The 17,500-nt window shown below is 37.5% G+C and overlaps 1 protein-coding gene across 1 annotated transcript in view; it reads right to left on the bottom strand.

The window, feature by feature from the left end:
* Nucleotides 1–17,500, bottom strand: part of LOC115212921 (serine-rich adhesin for platelets) — a 207,775-nt gene that overhangs the window by 33,075 nt on the left and 157,200 nt on the right. Inside the window, exon 6 of the mRNA XM_036503952.1 lies at nucleotides 15,879–15,994. Coding sequence (XP_036359845.1) covers nucleotides 15,879–15,994 — 116 coding nt within the window. The remainder of the gene's footprint in view (nucleotides 1–15,878; nucleotides 15,995–17,500) is intronic.

Genomic DNA, 17,500 nt, shown 5'->3' with positions numbered 1-17,500 from the left:
TGTGTGTGTGGGTGTGTGGTGTGTGTGGTGTGTGTGTGTGTGTTGTGTGTGTGTTGTGTGTGTGGTGTGTGTGTGTGTGTGTGTGTGTGTGTTGTGTGTGTGTGGTGTGTGTGTGTGTGTGTTGTGTGTGTGTGTGTGTGTGTGTGTGTGTGTGGTGTGTGTGTGTGTGTGTGTGTGTGTGTGTGTGTGTGGTGTGTGTGTGTGTGTGGTGTGGTGTGTGTGTGTGGTGTGTGTGTGTGTGTGTGTGTGTAAAAGAGTTGGTGTATAAAATATCAGGTAATATATCCACTATAATCAAGAGACCAATGGATAATTATTATAATTGGTCATCAAACTCCAATACATTTATAACATAGCAGTAAATCCAGGTGGAAAAAGTTTGCCAGAATATAAATAATCAATTATCCTTAAGAGTGATATGTATTTAGAATAAAAAGGAAAAAGTATAAATTTGACAGACAACTCATAAGTTGTGTTCAGCAGTTGCTTCATTGGGAGTAAACAATTAACTCCATAATAATCCTGATAATTTGGGATAAACATTACTTTAAATTAATTTAAATTATTTTATATTATTTACTGATATAAAATAATCTAAATTAATTTAAACTAATACATATATATATATACATACATGCACAAATAAATATATGTATGTATATACACACATACTTTTTACCTTTTACTTGTTACAGTTATTAGACTGCGGCCATGCTGGAGCACTGCCTTCAATTTTTGATCAAATGAATCAACTGCAGTACTTATTTTTTAAGCCTGGTACTTATTCTATCGGGGTCTTTTGCTGAACAGCTAAGTTATGGAGATGTAAACAAAACCAATACCGGTTGTCAAGTGGTGATGGTGGGATAAACATAGACACACACACACATATATATACAAAGGAGTGACTGTGTGGTAAGTAGCTTGCTTACCAACCACATGGTACCGAGTTCAGTCCCACTGCGTGGCACCTTGGGCAAGTGTCTTCTACTATAGCCTCGGGCTGACCAAAGCCTTGTGAGTGGATCTGGTAGACAGAAACTGAAAAGATGCCTGTCGCATATATGTATATATATGTGTGTGTGTGTGTCTGTGTGTCTGTCTTTGTCACCCCAACATCACTTGATAACCAATGCTGGTGTGTTTACGACCCTGTAACTTAGCGGTTCAGCAAAAGAGACTGATAGAATAAGTGCTAAGCTTACAAAGAAAAAGTCCTGGGGTCAATTTGCTCAACTAAAGGCGGTGCTCCAGCATGGCTGCAGTCAAATGACTGAAACAAGTAAAGAGTAAAGAGTATACAACAGGCTTCTTTCAGTTTCCGTCCACCAAATCCACTCACAAGGTTTGGTTGGCCTGAGGCTATAGTAGAGGACACTTGCCCAAGGTGCCATGCAGTGGCAATGAACCCAGAAACATGTGGCTGGGAAGCAAACATGTTACCACACAGCCACTCCTGTGCCTCCATATATAATGTAAATAAGGTTAAAAATCCAAGCTATGTCCTCTTGAAGAGCACATCTGCTTGTTCCAGTATTTCAATTCCATGTGCAGACATCATATTTCTGTGAGATATGCATAAGAGTTGGAAATTCCGGAAATAGTATTCGCAGAGTGATTTTATATCAAAACAGGACATTGGAAAACTTATTTTGGTATTTATTTATTTTCCATTACACATTTCAAATGTTAATATTTGATTCTCTGTCTCAAGAATTTCTAATAGGAAATATCTTATATGTTTATCCAGCATGACAATTGTCTGACCTAATTTCTATGACCCAAAGTACAAAACAGCAATGTCCTAGGTAATTTGCATAACTTAAACTAAGAGAAATAACTCAACGTGGCCAGGGGCAAGTATTTGAATAGTATAGACCAGTGGTTCTCAACCAGTTTCCATTTGACCTTTAGAGGTCCGTATAAGATATTGTTAAAATTTATGGGCAATGAATCAGTTATACTTCTACAAGACACAAAATATTGCTTTAGTGCATAATTATTGTGGCTTTTTTTTCAACAAATTTTATTCAACAAAACCAATAACAATATTTAACAAAAACATCTTTAAATGACGGTCTGACCGTCTGCCAAGCAAATGGGAAGCAATAATTAAAGTAGATGGTGAATATGCTCCAGAATAATCATTTCAATATGTTTTTGTTACATGTTGTTATTGTTTTTGTTGAATGAAATTTATTGAAAATATAGCCGCAATAATTATGCAGCAACCTAATATTTGCTAATAGGTGGTTCTCAACCATTTTTTAATTTATTTATGCAATCCTTTGATTACCATTTTACTCTAGTGCCCCATCCACCTGCCCACTGACCATTCAGTTTTATAGATATTTCTTTCAAAATTTCTATTTCATTTATCACCCATTCACTTGGGTAGGTTTGCAATTACACCCACTGAAGAAACATGTTTCAATGGTCATAAATATGTTGAATTAAAGCAGCAAGTTGGCAGAAACATTAGCACACCAGGTGAAATGTTTAGAGGTATCTTGTCTGCCATTATGTTCTGTGTTCAAATACCACCGAGGTTGACTTTCAGGGTCAATAAATTAAGTACCAGTCATGCACTAGGGTCAATGTAATTGACTTAATCCCTTTGTCTGTCTTTGTTTGTCCCTCTATGTTTAGACCCTTGTGGGCAATAAGGAAATAAGAAACATGTTGAATTAAGTTAAGCTTTAGAGAAAGAAACTTAGTTGTGTCTTGCAATAAATATGTCAAAACTTTTCATGGATTCCTAAAATACTATTGCGAACCCCCAATTTACTGGAGTAAAGATTGTTTGCCAACATAACATGACAGTCCTGGTTTAGGACGAATGTTGCTGTAATTTAGCCCCAGGAAACATCGTCTCCAGCTGGCTATACAACACGATCTGTGTCCTTATATTTTCGAACAAAAAATATAAGGACACAGATCATGTCATATAGGCAGCTGGAGACGATGTCTCCTGGGGCTAAATTACAGCAACATTCGTCCTAAACCAGGACTGCCATGTTATGTTGGCAAACAATCTTTACTGCAAAGTACTGTTGTTGAATACCTCTCATTGTGAGATTTAAAAATAGTAATTCCCCCAATTTATACTATTTTGCTTGCAGGGACCCCCAAGAGTCATTTGGATTCAAATTGAGAACTACAGGGTTTAACGAGTCTGCCAGTTCATTGTAAAACCGAAAAATCAGGCTAATTATCAATAGTGATTGGATTAATTGTGAGTCATGTTAATTAATATAACAGCAGTTAATTATAGGTGCAACTGTCATTTGATATTAGGCTAATGAAGAATTAAGAGAGAACTAATTTTGTGAAGTACACTATGTGGTTCATGTATGTATGTGTGTATATATATATATATATATATATAATTTATCATCATCGCTTAATGTCCATTGTTGATGGTGGCATGGGTTGGACTGTTTGACTGGGCCGGTACACCTGAAGGCTGCACCAGACTGCAGTGAGATTTGGCATGGTTTTCTACAGCTGGATGCCCTTCCTAATGCCACCACTCCAAGATTGTAATGGGTGCTTTTACATGTCATTTATGTGACACCAGAGGGCATTTGCATGCCACCAGCACAGGTGCCAATTTGTGTGACACTGGTATCAGCCACAACTGCAATTTTGCTCAGCTTGATGGGTCTTGTTCTCAAGCACAACATAATGCCAAATATTTATGTATGTATGTGTGTATATATATATTATATATATATATATATATATATATATATATATCATCATCATCGTTTAACGTCTGCTTTCCATGCTAACATGGGTTGGACAGTTCAACTGGGATCTGGGAAGCCAGAAGGCTGCACCAAGCCAGGTCTGATCTGGCAGTGTTTCAACAGCTGTATGCCCTTCCTAACGCCAACCACTCTGTGAGTGAAGTGGGTGCTTTTTACGTGCCACCAGCATGGAAACCAGGCGAGGCTGGCAACGGCCACGATCGGATGGTGCTTTTTACGTGCCACCAGCACGGAGGCCAGTCAGGGCACATACACACACATATAAATACATACATACACATATACATACATACACATATACATACATACATACATACATACACATACATACATACATATATATATATATATATACATACATATATATATACATACATACATATATATACACACACACACACATATATATATATATATATACATACATATACATACACACACATATATATATACATACACACACATATATATACATACACACACACACGTGTGTGTGTGTGTGTATGTATGTATGTATGAACTTCATAGTGCAAAGCAGTGTCTTTACCAGTTCCAATTCAAATATGGCTGAGACATATTCAAACCAGTAAGCAAGTCATTCAATGTGCTTTGCCTGATGTCACTGAAATGCTGATCTCCCCTCTAACAACATTACATGACACCCACTTGACCAATAGCAGCCCATTTTCTAGTAGCCATCTTGCACTGCCTGTGTTTCTCTATTTGGTAATCTAAACCAGAACAATCCAAACAGTCTCAAATTATATATGTATATATCTTTCTTTTAAATTTGTTTATGGGAAATGTTTTGAATATGCAAATAAAGTTCCTTTTCTATTACGCCAGCCACAGACCAATGATGCTGACTAGTGAGCCTGCTTTACGGGGTTGCATGACACTGTAATGATGTGATGTAAGATAAACATAATAATCCTTTCTACTAAAGGCACAAGGCCTGAGATTTGGAGGGAAGGAGCCAGTCGATTAGAGCAACTCCAGTACACAACAGGTACTTAATTTATGGACACAAAAGAATGAAAGGCAAAGTCAACCTTGGCAGAATTTGAACTCTGAACCTAGCCAAGGGAGAAATACTGCTAAGCATTTCGTCCAGCTTGCCACCTTAGGATAAATATAATAATACATTATTTACATTATTTACATTTGATGGATATTTGTCCTCATCTTGTTTGTTGTTTTGGCTGATATACCCTCCAGCCTTCATCAGGTGTCTTGGGGAAATTTTGAACCTGGGTTCTCATTCCTAAAGTATTTTTCAATGTTATTATTATTATTATTATTATTATTATTATTATTATTATTCAGGTCACTGCTTGGAATCGAACTCGGAATCTTGGGGTTAGTAGGCCACACTCTTAACCACTAATCCATATAATACTTGGATAGAATTTATAAATTCCATCCAAGGATTATTGTTATTATTATTATATATATACATATATAAAGAAGCATTGGTTATAGAACAAACATTAAAATATTTTTTCAAATATTAAAAACAAATTTTTTTTTTTAATTTCTAAAAAATATTTTAATCATCTGATAAAACTTTTTTAGGCGGAGGATATTCATTTTATCTTTATTTTTACCTTTACTTATTTTATATTTGTCTATTAAGTTTTTTTGGTAGTTTTTATATTTTTAGCCATTTATATTTAACAATTTTTGATAGGCCGTTCTATTTGTATTTTATTTGACTATATATTTTTACCTTTTGTGATTTTATGTATATGTATTATTTTTTATGTGTTTGGGAACCATGGTGATTTTTATATATGATTAAATGTTTGAGGGGTGGTATTGTATATAAAGTCATTGACCCAAATTTAATGGTTGGTCTATAATGCTTCTTTATCTTCGTCTTATTTATATTTGAGCACTTCTTTTGCAGTCCTATAAACCCATTTTGTTTCTATGTGTGTATGTATATATATATATATATATATATATACTAGCAGTATAGCCCGGTATAGCTCTGGTTTGTTTTTTAGTTGCGCTTAAAACGGCAGACTTTGATGTCACGTTAACAAAGTTTTGACATAGTTTCAATCTTTTTGAAAAGTAAAAATTTTGCATTATGTAGCTTAACATTTTTCTGGTTGAAATACACCAAAAAATGGCGACATAGCAGTAAAAAAATTGTAAAAAATAGGGATTTTCATAGAAAAAAAAAAGCACCTTTTTGATGTAAATAATTTTGGGTCTTAACATAATTTGGATTTTTTCTTCTACGGAATAAAAAGCAAGCCTTCTATCATACTCCCAATTTTGGTCAACTTGCACCGTAGGGTCTTGGAGGAGATAGTGTTAGTTGAAGGCTACCAAACCTGCCACACACACACAGACAACTTCAGTTTTATATGTATGTATGTATGTATGTATATTATTTTATTTGTTTCAGTCATTTAACTGTGGCCATGCTGGAGCACTAACTTTAGTTAAACAAATCAACCCCAGGACTTGTTCTTTGTAAGCCTAGTACTTATTCTATCAGTCTCTTTTGCTGAACCGCTAAGTTACGGGGATATAAACATATCAACAACAGTTGTCAAGCAATGGTGGGGACACAGAGACACACACACATATGTATATATATATATATATAATATATATATATATATATATATATATATATACATGACAGGCTTCTTTCAGTTTCCATCTACCAAATCCAGTCACAAGGCTTTGGTCAGCCCGAAGCTATAATAGAAGACACTTGCCCAAGGTGCTATGCAGTGGGACTGAACCGGAACCATGTGATTGGCAAGCAAGCTACTTACCACACAGCCATATATATATATATATATATATATATATATATATATTTATATATATATATAGATATGTATGTGTGTGTGCATGTGTATACTAACCTTATATATATATATATATATATATATATATATATATATATATATATATATATATGTGTATGTATATAAGATTAGTAGCATTAGAGGTTGGAATAACCATCTAAGGGATAAAAATATTCATTTTACTAAGGGTATAATTACCTATGTTAAGCCTAGACATACATATGCAAGCATATTATGCTCATAGGTTACAGGTAATGTCAAAGATAAACAGAAGTTTATCAGGAATCAAATTTAAATTAAACAGAAAATGTTTTTGGAAGCAGAAACAGCTGTTAGATCGGACACATTCTATTTGTATTGAATTAAAAAATAATAATTGATGTAAATCAGTTGTTGTTGTTCAATATTTCTCCATTTTCTGTTTACTTTAAATATATATATATATATACTTATTTTATATTTATATTTCATTTTAGGCACGGGCATGGCTGTAGGCGTGGGCATGGCTGTAGGCGCGGGCATGGCTGTAGGCGCGGGCATGGCTGTAGGCGCGGGCATGGCTGTAGGCGCGGGCATGGCTGTAGGCGCGGGCATGGCTGTAGGCGCGGGCATGGCTGTAGGCGCGGGCATGGCTGTTTGGTTAGGGAGCTTGCTTCCTAACTACATGGTTTCGGGTTCAGTCCCACTGCGTGACACTTTGGGTAGGTGTCTTCCGCTATAGCCCCGAGTCGACCGAAGCTTTGTGATTGAATTTGGTAGGTGGAAGTTACTGCCGTGCGTGTATGTGTGCGTATAGCTGCTCAGTGCCTCTCCGAAAGAGAGAGAGGGATTGTTGTTGTTATGCATGTAGGCATGCACATACACATACGTACGTACATACATAGAGGTAGAGGCATGGTTATGTGGTTAAGAAGCTAGCTTTCCAGCTATGTGGTTCCTGGTTCAGTGCTACTTTGGGCAAATGTCTTCTGCTATTGCTCTGGGATAAGCAAAGCCTTGTGAGTGGATTTGGTAGACAGAAACTCTGTGGAAGCCAGTTTTATATGCATTTGTGTAAGTGTGTGTGTGTGTGTGTGTGTGTGTACTTTGTGTGTGTGTGTGTACTTTGTGTGTGTGTGTGTTTGTGCATGTGTATTTTGTGTGCATTTATGTGTGTGTGTGTGTATGTGTGTGTATGTGCATTTTTGGGCATTTGTGTGTGTGCGTTTGTGTGTATGTACTTTGTGTGTGTGTGCATTCATGTGTGTGTATTTTGTGTGTGTGTCTATTTTGTGTCTGTAGGTATGCATTGTCTGTGTGAGTGCGTATCGTGTCTGTGAGTGTGTATTGTGCGTATGAGTGTGTACTGTGTCTGTTTGAAAGTGTCTGTGTGAGTGTGTATGTGTGTGTTCATACTCGTCTTGACATCACTCGACGATTGCCAGTAAGCATCACCATCATACAATGATGATGTTTGTTTCCAGTCTTCTGTGAAAAACATGTCTGACTATGGAGAAATATTTTTACTTTGAAAACAGGTGACAGCTAGCAACAGGGAGGTCATTGGAAGTTTTAAAATTTGCCTCAACGCGTTCCATCCGACCCATACCAGCATGGAAAAGTGGACATTAAATGAATGATGTTGATGATACAGTATCCTTCATGGATTATCTCTATGACCTTCACATTGCTATATAATGTCTATCCTTAAAGAATATCAACTCTATAACTTACATATGCTATTTCAAATAATCCTTGTGGGAGGCGGGGCCAGTCGATTAGGGTGACCCAAGTATGCAACTGGTACTTAATTTATCGACCCCGAAAGGATGAAAGGTAAAGTCGACCTTCGCGGAATTTAATAAGCTATTTCAAATAGTGACTATTCTATATTATGTTATATTTGTTTCAGTCACTGGACTACACCCATGCTGGAGCACTGCCCTCAAGGGTTAGAGGAACAAATTGACCCTGAAACTTATTGTGTCAGTGGTGTTTATTCCATCAGTTTCTTTTGCCAAACTGCTAAGTCATGAAATGCTACTTTAAGCAATGCCTATGTTATCTCTAATCTCGGTATTATTAATTATCAGAAAGAAAGTGATAGGAAAAACACCATCACAAAAGGATTCCATTAAAGATCAGAGCAAAGAAAGGAAGGAAGGAAGAAAGAAAGGAAAGGTAGAGACAAAGAGAGACAGAGAGAGACAATCAGATCAGAGAAACAGATAGATATACAACAGACATGCATGTTACATGGATGGACGGACAGATAGATGGACAAACAGACGGACGGATGGACAGACAGAGACAGGAAGGAACAGATAGACAGGGAGATAGACAGATATACATAGATAAACAAACACACTACACATATATACACAAACACATACATGTATATATGTTGCTTGACTGGCACTTGTGCCAGTGGAATGTGAAAAACAACATTCAAGCGAGGTCGTTGCCAGTGCCACTGGACTGGCTCCTGTGCAGGTGGCATGTAAAAATCACCATTTGAGCATGGCCGTTGCCAGTACCACCTGACTGGCCTTCGTGCCAGTGGTATGTAAAAGCACCCACTACACTCTTGGAGTGGTTGGCATTAGGAAGGGCATCCAGCTGTAGAAGCTTTGCCAGATCAGACTGGAGCTTGGTGCAGCCTCCTGACTCGCCAGTCCTCAGTCAAACTATCCAACCCATGCCAGCATGGAAAGCAGACATTAAACGATGATGATGATACACATACACACATGCATATACACATGCATATACACATATAAACACACACACACACACACACGTATTTAAACACTTTCCAAAATAAATTTACATAATATATACATATATATATACACAAATATGTGTTTAAATGCTTTCTAACATAAATATAGACAAAAACATACATGCATATACATGCATACACATAAATACACACACATGTATATGTTTACAACAATATATACAAATATACATACATACATACATACATTAATGTGTGTGTGTGTGTGAATGTGTTTGTGTGTGTCATTGTTCAGTTTTATTTGAAGGTTTCTAGTCAATAGAGAAAGAGCTGGTTTCTAACCTAGAACGAGGCCCTTCATTGGAATTTAAACATCAATAACAGGGTATTTTTGTTTGTATGCATGTATGCAGATTTGTAATTTTTGTTTTATGTATGTATTCTCATGCATATAGTTGCATATCTAGACATGCCTATATTTCAGTTCTATATTTAAGAGATGAGGAATTATGTACATTATTTACATTTGACAGATATTTGTCCTCACTTTGTTTGTTGTTAACACAACATTTCGGCTGATATACCCTCCAGCCTTCTTCAGGTGTCTTGGGGAATTTTCGAACCTGGGTTCTCATTCCTAAGGTATTTTTTGATATTATTATTATTATTATTATCATTATTATTATTCAGGTCACTGCCTGGAATCAAACTCAGAATCTAAGGGTTAGTAGCCCGCACTCTTAACCACTATGGGTATATGGCATAGTGGTTAAGAGCATGGGCTACTAACCCCAAGATTCCGAGTTCGATTCCAGGCAGTGATCTGAATAATAATAATAACATCGAAAGATACCTTAGAAATGAGAACCCAAGTTCGAAATTTCCCCAAAGAAAACTGATGAAGGCTGGAGGGCATATCAGCCGAAACGGTGTGTTAACAACAAACAAGATGAGGACAAATATCCATCAAATGTAAATAATGCCCATATTTGTATGTATGTATGTCATTATAGAGTTCTATTTCAAGATTTCTTGCCAATAGAAAAAGAGCCAAATTTTAACCTAGATCCAAGGATCCATCCATCATTGGAATTTCAGCATCAACAACAGGGTATTTTTGTATGCATATATGTATGTATGCATGCATATGTTCATATTTGTGTTTTGTTTTACGTAGGTATTCTCATGCATACAGTTGCATATCTAGACATACTCATCTTTGTATGTATGTACACACATACACACACACACACACATATATATATATATATATATATATATATATATATATATACACGCACACAAATACATACACAGGCATAAATGTTAAAAAATATTAAAATCTTATGCAACACTTACAATATAATTGGAATATTTTTTGTCACCATAGAATGCATAGAATCCTATACAGCTTGAAGGCTGACTGTACGTATATAAATGGCTCTAAACTATAGCAGCACTCACCTGCTTCCCCCCACTAAATCCTCATAAGACCGGAAGGTGAGATAATCTCAGATAAGCACCTCTGCTTCATCAGATGTTGTGGCTGACCTTGCCAACAGGAGTTTAATTACTTCTTGCTCCTCAGTGCGAAGTGCAACCAATAAATCGTGTGTATGTGTGTGTGTGTGTGTGTGTGCGAGTGTGTGTGGGTGTGTGTATGCATGAGTGTGTGTATGGGTATGTGTGTATATATTGCATATGTGTGTGTATGCATGTATGAGCATGTGTGTGTGTGTGAGTGTGTGGGTGTATGTATGTATGAATGTATGTGGGTATGTGTGTATGAGCATGTGTGTATATATGTACATATGTGTGCATGTGTGTGGGTATGTGGGGAGGTATGTATTTGTGTGCAGGTATGCATTTGTCTGTATGTGAGTGTGAGGGTATATATGTGTATATATATATATAAGGCGATGAGCTGGCAGAAACGTTAGCATGCTAGGCAAAATGCTTAGCGGTATTTCGTCTGCTGTTACATTTTGAGTTCAAATTCCACCGAGGTCGACTTTGCCTTTCATCCTTTCGGGGTCGATAAATTAAGTACCAGTTACGCACTGGTAATCGACTTAATACCTATGTCTGTCCTTGTTTATCCCCTCTGTGTTTAGCCCATTGTGGGTAATAAAGAAATAGGTATATATGTGTGTGTGTGTGTATATATATATATATATATATATATATCTAATTTCAGCAAATTAATTAAGATTCAAATGAATTCCAATGAATTCAAATGAATATGGTACTTAACTTAGATGCACCAGTATTAACCATAAAATAATGTGGGGCGATTATAACCAAAGAAAAAAGCAACAAGAATGGATTAGTAGTTTAGTACAATTGTTTCGTACTAAGAACATTTTATTTAAAGCTGCAAATATTGCAGCAAATACAATGTCCAGTATTCATCAGCTAAATCACATATATGTTTTCCAGACATCCTAGAGAATGTAGCTATCCATTATGAAGTATTAAGAGTTCTATGAATTTGAAACCAGATAATAAGCAGACTTAAATGTTTCTTAATAATGCACAGTTTTTTTTTTAAAGTTTTTAAAATGATGTCTGGAAAACATATATGTGATTTAGCTGATGAATACTGGACATTGTATTTGCTGCAATATTTGCAGCTTTAAATAAAATGTTCTTAGTACGAAACAATTATACTAAACTACTAATCCATTCTTGTTGCTTTTTTCATTGGTTATATATATATATATATGTGTGTGTGTGTGTGTGTGTATGTGTATATATATATATGTGTGTGCGTGTACAAGTATGTATGAGTATGTGTGGGCAGGCATTTATGCGTAGGTATGTATTAATGTGTATATATGTATGTATGTGTATATATGTATGCATGTGAATGTATGTGTGAGCACATATAAGTGTGTGCTTTCCTAATCCATTAGATTAAAAAGTATACTTCCCTACACACATTTCACCCTTGTGGAGTATGCATGAAAATAAGGCAACGGTCATCACTCACTCTGCCTACCCTCTCCATCATTTTTCTCTCTCTCTCTCACTCTTTCCATCATCATCATCATCAATATCATCACCATCATCATCATTTAACATCTGCTTTCCATGCTGACATGGGATGGATGGTTTGAAAGGATCTGGCAAGCCAGAGGGTTGCACCAGGCTCCAATTATGCACTCTGGCATGTTTTCTACAGCTGGATGCCCTTCTCAGCACCAACCACTTTACAGAGTGTACAGGGGGCTTTGTACATGGCACCAGTACAGATGCTTTTTGCATGGCACTAACAAAGGGCCATTTTTACACAGCATCAGAAGGGATGCTTTGTCCTTGTAAGGTTTTGAACTCTGTACAGGATAACTGATGAAATACTCTGCTCCTCTGGTCGTTAACCCTTTAATAATCGCTTCCTAAGTTAGCAACAACAATTAAATGTCACGAATAAACACACAATATATGATGCATTCTCGGGGTTTTCCTTTTACTTGTTTCATTCATAGGTATCTGACCATGCTGGGGCACTGCCTTGAAGAATTGTAGTTAAACAAATCAACTCCAGTATTTCCTCGTTTTGTTTTTTTCAAAAAAGCCTAGTACTTATTCTGTTAATCTCTTTTGCTGAACTGCTAAATTAAAGGGATGTAAACACACCAACACCAGTTGTCAAGTGATGGCGGAGAAACAAACACAGACACACGTAGACACACACACACACACACACACACACACACACACATATAATATAGGATGGGCCTCTTTCAGTTTCTCTCTACCAAATACACTCACAAGGCTTTGGTCAACTCAAGGCTATAGTAGAAGGCACTTGCCCAAGGTGCCATGCAGTGGGACTGAACTCAGAACCATGTGGTTGGGAAACAAGCTTCTTACCACATAGCCAAGCCTGTGCCTTGAACTATTTTTTTTAACTATTGACCCTTTTTTCTTTTACCAACACTTTGCCAATGACACCTGACTGTGATACAATGCTCTCTCAGCCCCATGGTTAAAGCACATACATGTAATATGAGGGGCCAGAGTAATTCAGTTCCTTGTACTAATTAAATAATTAGATGCAAGTGATTACTTACCACAGAATCATGTTATTATAAACATACATGATACATACTCTTCTATTTATTTCAGTTATTGGACTGAGGTCAGGCTGGAGCACAGTGTTATAGGCAGAATCTGACTGATCACTGTCTACTTCTTTCACAGATCAATCCATGATAAACCATTAAGCACAATGTGTTATCCAAGATATATGTGTTATCCAATGATAAATGAACCAGTGTTAAAAGAGGCTTCATGTATTTCAATAGGAGACAGACTTGAACTGTATAGATGCAGGTGTTGGACTCTTCAGCCATGACCACCACCACTACCAATCCCTTTCTCCCCAAGACTAATACAGAAATTTTCCACCACCCACTTTCAGAATGGTTATTGGTATAACTTGATAGTTTAGTTTAAACACATGACAAGTCTAGGTTTGGAAAGCCAAGCTTTGTTAAATGTCACCAAATGTAAAGAGGCTTAGCCTGACATTGTTATGTATTGTGTGTGAAGGTACAATGACTCTGAGCTAAAGGTGCCGGGTAACTGAGTGCACAGGTGCAGGCATGGTCTTGTGGTTAAAGAAGTTTTCTTCCCAACCACATGGTTTCAAGATCAATCTTACTCACGAGCACCTTGGGAGGGTATCTTTGTACTAGCCCCACCAGGATGACTAAAGCTTTGTGAGTGGATTTGACAGACAGAAACTGAAAGAAGCTTGTTGTTTGTGTATGTGTGTGGGAGTTTCTTAGTTATGATATCGAGTGGTAGTTGTAATTGAGTACCATTGTCATACAAGCAGTGTCATTCATTTTCAATCTTCTGTGAAAATATGTCCGGCTCTGGGGAAACATAACCTTGCTTGGAAACAGGTGAGGGTTAGCAACAGGAAGAATACCTGGCCATAGAGAATTTGCTTCAGTAAACACCATCCAACCCATAGAAACATAGAAAAGTGGATGTTGAAATAATAATAATAAAAATCCTTTCTACTATAGGCACAAGGCCTGAAATTTGGAGGGAAGGGACTAGTTGATTAGATGACCCCAGTACGCAACTGGTACTTAATTTATCAACCCCAAAAGGATGAAAGGCAAAGTTGACCTCAGTGGAATTTGAACTCAGAACGTAACGAAGGGCAAAATACCACTAAGCATTTCGCTTGGTGTGCTAATGACCCTGCCAGCTCACCACCTTTAAAATAATAACAATAATTCTTTCTACGGAAAGCAAATTTGGAGGGAGAGGGCTAGTCGATTACATCGACCCCAGTGTTTCACTGGTACTTAATTTATCAACTTCAAAAGGCTGAAAGGCAAAGTTGACTTCAGTGGAATTTGAACTCGGAACGTAGTGGTGGGCGAAATTCCACTAAGCATTTTGCCCAGTGTGCTAACGACTCAACCATCTTGCCACCATCGAAATAATAATGATAATGATGATGATGATGATAGTGATGGTGATGATGATATTTTTTAGTTCAAATCTGATAAGAACTATTGTCCGTTTCATATGAGCAAGGTAGATAGCTCTGCTTTTTCCAATTTAATTCTTTCATGACCAAATTTTTTATGGTTAGTTCAACATGCACCTACAGATGCAATTCTTGGGACACATCATCAGCACTGTATCCAGGGTTCACTGGATGTTTCGGCTCTTACGACATACACCTTCATACAGATGACCCAACTGAGATCAACAAAAACTAATCCCCGACCCCCACCAATCACCTCTTTTCAACCAGAACCATCTAGATCAATGCTTCTCAACTTTTTTTATATTTGAGCCAGACTCAAAACCTTTATTTTTGTAGGAGGGCCACCTCCACAAAAAAAAAGTAAAACTCAGGTCAATTAAAGAAAATTTGTGACATTTATAGAGGGAAGATTGTCAAGAGCCACCAGAAGGATGCTTGAGGGTCACATGGGTCCCTGGGAGCTGTAGCTGAAAACCACTGGTCTAGAGGTTTTCTCAGCAGTCTTTATGTTGTCCTTGATGGCTCTTCTGCTCATTCCATTAATTCCAGGGTTCCATACACCTTTCTCAGAATATGACCAATGACCCTTCAACTGCCATCATCTGACTGACACCCTGTTTTCCACCCTTTCCACTTTTGTGGACTGAACCTGAAACCATGTGGTTGGGAAGCAAACTTGTTAACCACACATCCATTTCTGCCCCTATACAGTAATCCCTTGCCATATTGCAGTTCACCTATCGCAGTTTATCATTTAAGCTTACATTGATTCCTCTATGGTGTTGTTTTGCATTTATAATAAAATAAATATACACAAATTATAAAAATAATGTAAACAAATATGCAGTATAATACTGTTTCTACTTCGTGGATTTTCACCTCTCACGAGGGATTTTGGAACATAACACACCTGCGATAGACAAAGGATTACTATATTGTAGAAAAAAAAATTTCTACAGGGCAAAAATAGTCTAGATTCTATGCATGTCACTGGCAAGACAAAAAAGAGAAAATGAAAAGAGAATGCCTACCTTTTCGAGAGAACTGTCAGTGTCGATTTTCTCATTTTCATGGAAGTTTTTCAATTCAGAGCTAAATGATAGCGGCTGATCCTGAATGCCATCTCCTGTGTTAGGTCGGCTAGTGTCTGAAAGAGATTGAAAGACAAAAAAAATTATTATCTTCATCATCATTGCCCCCATCATTGTTTTAATATCCACTTTTCCATGCTTCCATAAGTCAGACAGCATTTACTGAAACAGATTCTTCAAGGCTGGATGCCCTTCCTGTCACCAACTCTCATCTTTTCCCAAGCAAGGTAATATTGCAAAATGGCCAGACACGTTTCCATGGAAGATTAGAAATGAATGACACAACTTGTATGTAGTGGCACGCAAGCACCCGTGCTGGTGCTGCATATAAAGCACCCATGTTGGTGTCACATACACACACCCATGCTGGTTCCACATATAGAGCACCCATGCTGGTGCCACAAATAGAGCATCCGTATTGGTGTCACGTATAAAGCACCCATGCTGGTGCCATGCATAAAGCGCCCATGCTGGTACCACATATAGAGCATCCATGTTGGTGTCACGTATAAAGCACCCGTGCTGGTGTCACATACACACACCCATGCTGGTGCCATGTACAAAAAGTGTCCATACTGGCACCTCATAAAAAGAACCCATGCTGGCCCCACATATAAAGCACCCGTGCTGGTGTCACATAGAAAACACCTGTGCTGGTGCCACATATAAAGCACCCATGCTGGCTCCACATATAAAGCACCTGTGCTGGTGTCACATAGAAAGCACCCATGCTGGTTCCATATAGAAAGCACCCGTGCTGGTTCCACATATAAAGCACCCATGCTGGTTCCACATATAAAGCATCCATGCTGGAGGCACATATACAGCACCCATGCTGGTGCCACATACAAAGCACCTGTAGGGGGTAATAGCTCCTTAAACCATTTCCACTTTATTCTTACTTCAGCACCTTACTATATTTTCAGAACCACCCAGTTCAAAAATTGAAAGCATAGTCTCATGATCATGAGCATAATGCCCTGACCTGACCACTAGTCAATAAACCTCCCCCTCTGCTATAATAAGCACTCAAAACACCTTAGCATAGAATTCTTTGGTCCACAGCACTTTAAGAAACACTGCCTATACTTCTACTACTAATACTACCACCTGCTCTGACACCATTTAGACAAAAATATCATTAAACTAAAATGGTCCTGAAGTACCATACTTGCAAGTTATTGCTTCATCCCTCCCTCCCTCTCTCTCTCTCTCTCTCTCTCATACACACACAAACATTATCATGTTACCTAGCAATGAAATACAGGTACACAAATACAGATCTACAGGTTATGCAGCTATAAAAAAGAATTTCTACCTTTTGTAAACAATACTTTCAAATATTGACATACAGGTGTGGCTGTATGGTGGGAAGCTTGCTTACCAACTACATCGCTCCAGGTTCAGTCCCACTGCATGGCACCTTGGGCAATTGTCTGGCTTTGTGAGTGGATTTGGTAGACGGAAACTGAAAGAAGCCCATCATATGTGTGTGTGTGTGTGTGTATGTGTGTGTGTGTGTGAATATATATGAGGATATTGTTTACAATAATATCAGCGGC

This window comes from Octopus sinensis, linkage group LG6 (genome assembly GCF_006345805.1).
Source record: "Octopus sinensis linkage group LG6, ASM634580v1, whole genome shotgun sequence".
In the NCBI taxonomy this organism is placed as follows: domain Eukaryota; kingdom Metazoa; phylum Mollusca; class Cephalopoda; order Octopoda; family Octopodidae; genus Octopus; species Octopus sinensis.
The sequence above is the reverse complement of the archived record's forward strand: the minus strand, read 5'-3'. Positions and strand labels throughout refer to the sequence as shown.